This window comes from Salvia hispanica, chromosome 1 (assembly GCF_023119035.1).
Source record: "Salvia hispanica cultivar TCC Black 2014 chromosome 1, UniMelb_Shisp_WGS_1.0, whole genome shotgun sequence".
In the NCBI taxonomy this organism is placed as follows: Eukaryota; Viridiplantae; Streptophyta; class Magnoliopsida; order Lamiales; family Lamiaceae; genus Salvia; species Salvia hispanica.
In genome coordinates this window covers 42,411,255-42,420,772 of record NC_062965.1, presented here as the reverse complement: position 1 = coordinate 42,420,772, position 9,518 = coordinate 42,411,255, and the positions used below count along the sequence as shown (strand labels likewise).

At 38.0% G+C, this 9,518-nt stretch overlaps 1 protein-coding gene across 4 annotated transcripts; it reads right to left on the bottom strand.

The window, feature by feature from the left end:
* Positions 1 to 1,080: 1,080 nt before the first annotated feature.
* LOC125218667 (ABC transporter C family member 5-like) lies at positions 1,081 to 9,260 on the bottom strand. 4 transcript variants are annotated; one of them, XM_048120388.1, is made up of 13 exons: positions 9,109 to 9,260; positions 8,844 to 8,900; positions 6,601 to 8,755; positions 6,163 to 6,483; positions 5,990 to 6,076; positions 5,001 to 5,687; positions 4,756 to 4,920; positions 4,086 to 4,380; positions 3,479 to 3,693; positions 2,715 to 3,020; positions 2,507 to 2,570; positions 2,154 to 2,393; positions 1,081 to 1,677 (listed from the first exon to the last, which is right to left on the bottom strand). In XM_048120388.1, the coding sequence occupies exons 3-13, from the start codon at positions 8,692 to 8,694 to the stop codon at positions 1,565 to 1,567; spliced, it is 4,587 nt and encodes a 1,528-aa protein (XP_047976345.1). In that variant the 5' UTR covers positions 8,695 to 8,755; positions 8,844 to 8,900; positions 9,109 to 9,260; the 3' UTR covers positions 1,081 to 1,564. The 4 variants fall into 4 exon arrangements, 2 of the variants coding, with proteins under 2 accessions (XP_047976345.1, XP_047976353.1); XM_048120396.1 differs by lacking the exon at positions 9,109 to 9,260 and adding an exon at positions 8,983 to 9,039; XR_007176001.1 differs by lacking the exons at positions 1,081 to 1,677; positions 2,154 to 2,393 and having other exon boundaries at positions 2,552 to 2,570; positions 2,715 to 2,817; positions 2,924 to 3,020.
* Positions 9,261 to 9,518: the final 258 nt, after the last annotated feature.

Sequence of the window (9,518 nt, the reverse complement as noted above, 5' to 3'; positions counted from 1 at the left end):
TAATAGCAAGTGATTAATATCAGTTTGCTAAACGACTCAATTAATTAGTTTATACCTAAAAATTTGAAATATTTAATGTCCACATAATATAATTAACCTCCCAAAACTCGCCTAATGATAAAAACCAAAATATTTATATCCCTTATATTCAAATGATTATTCAAAACACCTCAGAACTCGCCATTTAATATAAATATTATATTTTCACTTTTCACCTAATACACAAAATAAAATCTTCTAAAATCTCGTATCATCTTATAAGTATAACATCTTTTATGAAATGAATGGAGTATTAATTTTATTTTCTCTCTCTACTTTATTAACTATATACATATATATTTAACTATTGTAGGAGGCTGTCACAACACTACGAAAACTTATACTACTAATTCTTGCAGATTTACTATCTCTCTTTCTTTTCTTTTTTACAACTCTTTTTATATTTTATCTATAAACACTAAAAAATAACCTTTCAATGAAATATTTATGTATTCTAACTTCTAAGTACAATACTATCAAAGATTAAGAAAGTACAATACTATCAAAGATTATTCTTAAAATGAAATAATTAGCTTTGAGTATATAAAGCATAAAAAGTGTTTAAGAAAAACTAAACAAAAAATAATTTAAAACAAAATTATTTATTGTAACAAAAAGACGACATACATGTGCTATTTGATATCATACTACTGATAATTAACACTACCTCCGTTCCTAAAAAAATAGAACTTTTTGAAACGACACGAATTTTAATACACAATTGATAAAAAGAGAGAAGAATTAATAAAGTGAGAGATGAAGAGAAACATTAGTGAAAATAAATCAATAATGTTAGTAGATGGTGTTGAAGTTCACTTCCTAGAATAAAAATATTAGAAATTTCTACTTTTAAGGAATGAACCAAAACAGAAATAATTTCTGTTATTAAAGGACGAAAGTAGCTACTATTCCAGTGTGTCAATTTAATTAAACTTTTTAGTGTTTTTTAGTGTTTGGATTTAAAAAGTGTTCCACATTGGAAATAAAAATGGATCATAAAAAAAAAGGAAATAAAATAAACTATCCACGTGATCCTATTCCTACCACACAATCAAATTCATAAATACACATTCGTGGGGTAACCTTAATTCAATCAACAAGGACACAATAATGAAATAAGATGACCACAATTTTCTTCCTTACACCTACACAAATGTTCCTTCACTTCAACAACAAGGAGAAAAAAAAAAACTAGCTCTAGCTAAGTACAAATATGCAGCTGCTCTCTTCTTTTACTTGGTCATCATGCTCTCTTCTTTTACTTGGTCATCACTATTCACCTTAGCCTACCAAAACCTCCGAATGCGGTACTTACCCCCACCCACCCCCTTCTGCGTCCCGAAACAACAATGCTGCGGTTCTCGTTGGAGTCCGACTACAATTCGTTTCTAAACTCGCCAGATGGTAGGCCACCTGCCACCGGCTCTTCAGCCTGCTGGATCATCAGTAGCAGCTGAGAGTGAAAGAAAGCACGTGGAGTGGAGAATGCATGTTCATAGACAGGACATCGAGCGGATGACTAGTATCAGAAATCTGGAACACCACTGGACCGTGATGAGTATTCTGACACCAGCTTAAGGAACATGGACGATTTGTCCTCTAACAGTCGTGCTGGAGTGTCATACTCTGCAACCCGACCTGCAAAACATATGTATAAATATCCACAGGGATTAGTGTAGCTCCATTAGTGCTTGCAACTCTATTGTAGGTATAGGATTAACTATGGCGAATTGCAAGGTTAGTAGGCCAAATATGAGATCACACACAGAACATCAAACTGTTGGTCTAGATCACAATGCACAAGAAGATAAAATGGTCTTGAAGGTGAAAACAAGAATGAAACTTGGCAGATGCATGTGCCTAGTGTCATGAGTAACAGACGAGATGAAAGGGAATAACCTAGGAAGAGAACTTGGAGAAACTGCATGAAAGGGAAATGTGAAGCTAGTAAAAATGTGAATTGCACTCCACAATCATCGCAAGTGCAGAAAGATGGGGTTTACACCAACACATTAATATACTTTAGCTAAAGTTTCTTTTACTTTTCAATTTTCCAACCATTTTTATAGACAACTTTAGTATAAGTGAAGAACTGCAAGGGTATAGAAGCGCACCATCACTGAGGACCAAAACCATGTCGCTGTCAATTACAGTTGGGATACGATGAGCAATTGTACAAACAGTGCAGTCTTTAAATTCTGATCTTATTATCTTTTGGATTAGGTTATCTGTTGCAGAGTCAACTGAGGCTGTTGCCTCATCAAGCACCAGAATTCTCGCCTGTTTGAGTAAAGCTCTACCGAGTGATACCAGCTGTCGCTGGCCCACACTCCAGTTGTCTCCATTTTCTAGAACTGTGAACATCACATACAACAGATCACTTCTTTGTTGCTCAAAATTCCATCGATTGGGCTCATTTTCCACTTAAGAAGCCTGATTCAAGTTAAATACTAGGATAGTTGCTTACCAGGCGTGTCAAGCTTTTGCTCTTTTTGACGAACAACATCCCCTAGCTGTGATTTATCAAGTGCCTGCAGCAATTTGATGCATTGAATGAAAATCATGAATGGTTTTGTATTATCTTAAGAAATCCGTAGCTCTTTAACATTCTGCATTTGAGTCCAAATGGTCAGACTGTATATTGACGGCATGGAGAAAGGCGAAAAAGTATCTACCTGCCAAATATCTTGATCTGGATGCTCCGCAAGTGGGTCTAGATTGTCTCTGATAGTTCCTTCAAATAATGTTGGGTCCTGGGGAATGATGCTCAGCCTGTTCCTGAGGTCATGAAGACCGATTGTTGAAATGTCAATATTATCTATAATTATTCTACCCCCTTCTGGCTCTATCAACCTAAACAGAGCCTGGATCATGGTAGATTTACCACTTCCAGTACGCCCAACAATTCCAATTTTCTTTCCACCTGGAAATATGCAGGAGACACCATGGAGCACGACAGGAAGACTCTCCTTGTAACGAATCTGTAGAAAACATGATAGTCAGTAAGTAATCTTCAAATCCATCTCCCCCAACTCTCTCTCACACTAGAGATAATAATTCTCTTTATTGTTTATAATTCATCAAGTTTTCTGTCTACCATGTACAAGGGATAAATGATCTACATGCTTGTCATAGATGATATTATGAGATGGATAGCATGCGATCATTGACGTCCAAGCTGGCCATCTAGAATGCAACATTATGTGCAAAGTGATTAGGCTGTTTGAACAACAGATTAACCTCATATTGCTGTTTGACCCACTTTGATTGAAATACTTTCCGATAAATTTTGGTGTACCAGTCGTCAATAAGAAATTTCAATTAAAAATTTAATGTACTATACAATAAGAAGGATACAGTTATATGTATGTTTAAACTTTGAACTTGACATGTAAAAATAAATAAATTGGAAAGTAAACAAATAAAAAAAATGGAATACCCTTAAATCAATTAGTTGAATTGTGCCATTTTCAGGCCATGAAGATGGGGGTCGTGAGTCTTCAATAACTGAAGGTGCTTCGTTAGGTATATGACAGTATTGATGAATCCTTTCTATTGATATAATTTTGTTTTCAAGCTTGCAAAAGCTGAGTATCCATCGGGATAAGCGATTATTCATATTGAGGCCATATGTCACTGCAAGGCCGGCCATACCTGAGGAGGAAGATTTTAAAATTAGAATATAACAAAGTGACATATTGTCCACCATCTTATCCATTCTTTTCTCAAAGAATGCAATTAGCAGCTCATATATGAATGAGTAAGTGTTTCACAAATAGATTAATATATCTGTTATGTAGATAGAAACCACCAATCCTTTCGTGTAATGCTTACAAATGATATAACTTCAATCATATCTGAAGTGTTGTGCAATTAGCATAGTTTAACATATACTTAGACAGAAGCCATCGTCCCTTTTGTCCAATGTGTACAAATGACAAAAAGGGTACACTTATCCAAGTTGAGGTAAAAGTTAAAAGTTAAACTATAAGCTACAGACCAGAAATAATCAACACAAAGAAGAGTGATTTACATCATTTACTTACTTGGATCTATACTTCCAGCTGGTAAGCTAACAAGCAAGACTACACAAAAGGCAAACACAAATGTGGACAACAATTCCATGCGCAAACAAAGCCATTCAATAGCTGCAACACTGCAAAAGAATGGACGAGCAAAGCAATCAAGAAGATATAGATTCCTCTTCATGAATCTCTTTTCTTGCCCAAACCCTCTGATTGTAGCAGCTCCAGCAATAGATTCAGCAAAAAGATGAATTATTGGAGACTTCTGGATACTAACTATGCGGACAAGTTCTCTGGATGAAGCCATGTAGTACTTCTGCATTTGTGAAAGAAACAGACTTCATATTAAGTTTAACACATTAACACTATAACAGAATTGAACAAATGCATGCTACAATGAGATTCAAAATGCTTGTCATTGAAGTTATTCGGAAAAAAACAGCAACACGAGACAAAAGATAAATCTTATACATTTAGTTAATCGGGATGGGTTCAATAAATAAGAAACAATAAATTACAAACATGCCGATCATGCCTTATATGGCTGTTTAGGCTAATACATTTTGGGTACATTTATGGACCTCCTTACATAAAAATCATCCAATTATCATGTAGATGCATTTGCTTAGGTTTAGATTAACTGAACCACCAACTTGCATAGAGGGAAGAATTTATTGGAATAATTACATACCTGCATCCACACGCAAGCAATTGCCATTGGGATAACAAGAAGCAAAACTACCCAGGTTACTTGTGTCATTACACCAATAATACCAAGAAGTTGAATGGTTGTCGCAGCAAAGCCACCAAGTCTGAATGGAATATCGAGATCAACAACACTTTGATCAATCGACACCTGGTAATCACAGGCAGCACCATAAGAGGTGAATTAATGTTAAGGATTTTGAATGTAAAAACAGAAAGGCATTGGCTTACACGATTCAGTATTCGTCCAGAAGGAGTAGAGTCAAAGAAAGACATTGGTGCCCGAAATACTGTTCTGAGCATTTTCAGAAATAATTTTTGTGCAGCTGCAAGACCAAATGTAGCAACAAGAACAGCCCTGATAAATATGAACCATGAGCTTCCAAAGGCAAGTGCCATATAAACACCAATAAGCATCATGCTACCGGTTTTGGGCTCATCCCCTACAGTCTGTGGATTTGCCCAAGCCATCCACCAACTACTAGCTATTTGAAGGACCTGAAACATTGTTTGGGCAAGAATAATCAATGGAATCAATAAACCCTTATATGCAGCTGTCATATATGACAAATACACTTTCATGCTGACTCTTCCCCGCTCCCGCTCCTCATCCTGGACGAGCTGCTTTTTCCTTGAACGTTTAGCTTTCTTTTTCTCTTTAATTGCTTTCTGTTCTGATGAGGATACACCTTCTTGGACTTCCTTTGCCAAGCCAGTAATACTAGCTGAATTGGGCATTTCAACTGTGACAAGAGACTTAAGATTATCATTTTCATCAGATTCTTCAGAAACAAGGTTGCAAAAATCCATCGCCTCAATTGCTTCATGATGAGCCTCTACCAATGTATTAAAATCCGTCCCTGCTTGCAAGAGTTCATCATAAATTCCAGCTTGAATAATCTGACCTTCTTTCATAACCTGCACATTATGGTAGAAGAGCTGAAAAAACAGAAAAAGGTAATATGAAAGGATAACAACTATCTTTAATTCCTCTGAATCATTTATCTTGTACTCCTAGTTTATGAAAATGGGATTGCAGCATGTGCACTAGCTCTAAAATTTGTTTGCAGAAATCTCTCAAATTCAGAGTATGATCTATGTGGAAAGCAATAACAAAATCAACCACAAAATCTGGAGTCCAGCTAGTGCATAACTTAATAATTTTCACAAATTAACTCTACTGCAAATGACAACGAAATCAAATGCAATGAAGGCGATACCAAAATCAAGTCAGCGGCAGGCAAAAACTCGACTTGATGGGTGACAAAAACAACAGTTTTTGCAGCTAGGGCCGTGAGTATATATTCCTGCAGTTCCAGAAAAGTATTGTCAGCCAGATAAAAAATTTCTAGGTCTGCAAAATGCAAATAAAATAAGGAAATGGTTTCCAAACCTTAAATAATTCTGAGCCTGTATGTGCATCAACAGCACTGAAGGGATCATCAAGCAAATAAATATCAGCATCTTGATACAGTGCCCTAGCAAGTTGCACACGTTGCTTCTGACCACCACTAAGATTTATCCCTCTATCACCAATAATGGTTTGATCACCATGCGAAAATAACTCCAGGTCTTTCTTCAACGAACATGCATGAATAACACTCTTGTACTTTGCCTTGTCCATGGGACTTCCGAAGAGGATATTTTCTTCTATGTTGCCTGATTGAATCCAAGCAGACTGAGAGACATAGGCTGCAGATCCGCAAATTCGAACCTAACATATAAAGCCAGAGATGAGATGTCAGATTTAACCAAGTTTCTTGACTAGAACAATAAGAATGAAGGATAGGCACAAGGGAAAGGAAGGTAGCAGCCAAAATATCAGACTTACTTCACCAGAGATTTTTGGAATCTCACCAAGGATGCAAGAAAGGAAGCTCGACTTCCCTGAACCAACCACACCACAAACAGCAACACGCATTCCCTTCTCTACCTTGATATGTATATTGGAAAGGGTAGAGGTAGGCGAAGACTGATCCCAACAAAAGTCCCCATTTTTTATTTCGATGGCCACATTTGAAATGCCTCTTGGCAAAGTAGTGATTGCATCTTCAGGAAGCTCTTCCTCCTGCAAGAATCCAGAGATCCGATCTAGGGAGACTTTAGTCTGTGCCAACATAGATACCAAGTCAGGAAAATTTCTAAGTGGTTCTTGCAGGATCCGGAAAGTAGCCAGAGCAGAAAGAACACTGCCAGCTGTGAGCTGACCTCCTAACAAAATGCACGTCCCAAATGTAATAGCTGACACAAATATAGGGGAGCTCCAGAATATAAAAGTGATGAAAGCCTGAGAGTAAAGGGCTTTCTGCAGATACTTGAATTCCACTGTCCGCATTTCTTCTAGAATCAAACGGTACCTATCCTCCCAAGCCTGCGATTTCAAAATCCTCATGTTCCTGAGGCATTCTGAAGTCTTTCTCATCCTATCGTCCTTGGCTGCCATCAACTTGTCTTGATAGCTTTCCTGAATCCTTGCCACTGGAACAGTTGCAATAATGGATACAACAGTGGCAATGAGAGTGGCAAGTGAAGCAATTCCAACATTCTTGTACAGAATTGCAAGAGCAAGGATAATCTGGAGAGGAAGCATCCATATGTCATGCAGATACCAAGCAAAATCCCCTACTCTCTGAACATCCACAGCCATGTAATTGACGATCTCTCCACTGGTGTGATTTTGCCTAGCTGAGCTAGAAAGTCTTAGGCCTTTCCGGTATACCATTGCTGTGAGGGCTGATCTAACATGCATACCCATAATATCAACCCCAAGATACCACTGTCGGGTTGTAATAGTCTCCACCAACTTTGCAGCAAATAAAATTCCAGCAAGAACATAACCCTCATTTGGGTAACTCTGCTTTCCACATAGGTAGTCCACAAAGTAACTAATCATATATGGTCCGACATAAGACACCAAAGTGTTCAGCCCAGCAAATATTCCATTGCGCCAAGCTTCTTTCCAGAAAGACTTGAGAATAGCCCAAGCTAGAGAAGGCGGTTTCCGGGGATTCTCTGCTTTCAGTTTCTCCCAACTTGAGTTCAATATCTTGTAATTGGCCTTGGAACGGTCTTTTGGTGCAAGCAACGGGATATCCTTCAGCTCCAGTGGCCTCTTTGCACCAATTGAAAGAAGTGGGTCCAGCCATGAAAGTGAGATCAAACTGAAAAGCCCAGCTTCACTGTAAGGAGTAACCTTAAGACACCCTGCTTCTTCTTCGAGCAGCAATGGCTCTTGAAGACCAGAGTTACTACTGATTTGGATACCAGTAGCACCCCCAGCAGCAACAAAACACAGAAAAGCAAAAGCTGGAGTAACAATAATGTTTGCTAAAACATGAGAATCCAATTGGTCTGATCCTTCTTCAAGAAATCCTTTACCATCAGCACACAACATACACAGGCATATAATAAAAGATGCAATCCACCAAACTCTCAACAACAATGGACATTTCTCAGCAGCCTTGTATTTACAATAAAGAACCGAAAAGCTCAGCACGAACCAAGCTAAACTTAGAGCTGCAGGCAGCAATAGGACAGTCCAAGCAGAATTTCCACTCTCGCCTTGTGCACCCTCTCGTATCAGACCAATTCCATCATACACCAATACGAAAACATAAACTAACAAAACATAAAAGCAGCACGACGCGGAAGCTTTGTATCTTTTACCAATCACAACGTCACGAACTTCCTCGCCATCCGCAACTCCATTCTGGCTAATATCCACAGCACTCCCATCCAAGTTGTCCTTCCACAGCCGAGTCCCGCCACAACACACGGCAACACACCTCGCAGATTCAATGAACAGCAACACAAGAAGCAGCGTCAGGTTGATGCAAACTGACGCTAATTCCAACACGGACAGCTCCCTAAAGGCGAGCAACACCCCGTTTGAAGCCCCAGCAACCAACAAAAGATCATTAACCATGATAATCCTTAGCGATGCCAATATCCAAAGAAGAAAACCGATAGAAATCGATGCCTAGGAGCTGGAGAAGAAGAGAAACGTTAGGAACGAAGTCCAGTGGCAATGGTAATGTAATGCTAAGAGATCAAATAGAGGTAAGGGCATTTTACCATCTGGCAATTGAATGCGCAAAGTATTGACAAGTCACAGACGAAGACAAAAACAATCTGCACACGAAAACAAAGTCATCAAAACCAAATACAGCAAACAGCAGCAGATTCTGAAGCAGAAGAAAACAATAACAATCACATTCAAACTCTTCCAAAACCTTCTCTCTCTTCCCCCTCAATTCACTACTACCTTTTTCTACATATTGCACACAAATTGAATTAGAAATTAGAAATTAGAAACAATTAGAATCACCAAAAAACTGACCTGCGCTGCGGTGATCGGCTGCTAGATTTCTGAAAAAACAGAGTGATGAGAGAGGAGGAGTGTGGCACCACTAGCTCACAGCTAGAAGTTTGCAATGGAGATGGTGGTGAATCAGTATGAGTATCAGAATCGGTGAATCAGTGAGAGATCTAAGCGTGCGTTTCTCTGAGCTCACTGTGTATTTATAATAATACTATAATGAAATGATCATATTTTTTAATCATTAATAAAAGATTAGCAGCTAGGCTGACAATGCTATTTAATTATAATCCGAATTTATGTCGTCTGTTACCATAAAAAATGATTCCGTTAAGATAACATTGTGATTCTCAACTGGATTTACGTTTAAATCTGTGATTTAGGTAGATTGTAGTAGTATAGTAGTTAGGGCTTCAATTTCAGTTAAATGA

What these genes read in the sequence shown, in the direction of transcription:
- LOC125218667 (XM_048120388.1), bottom strand. Translation starts at nt 8,694, where the DNA reads ATGGTTAATGATCTTTTGTTGGTTGCTGGGGCTTCAAACGGGGTGTTG. An exon ending in TTCCAAAAATCTCTGGTGAA is followed by an intron (nt 6,484 to 6,600) that starts GTAAGTCTGATA and finishes TTTATATGTTAG; the next exon opens with GTTCGAATTTGCGGATCTGC. An exon ending in AGCTGGAAGTATAGATCCAA is followed by an intron (nt 3,694 to 4,085) that starts GTAAGTAAATGA and finishes CTTCCTCCTCAG; the next exon opens with GTATGGCCGGCCTTGCAGTG.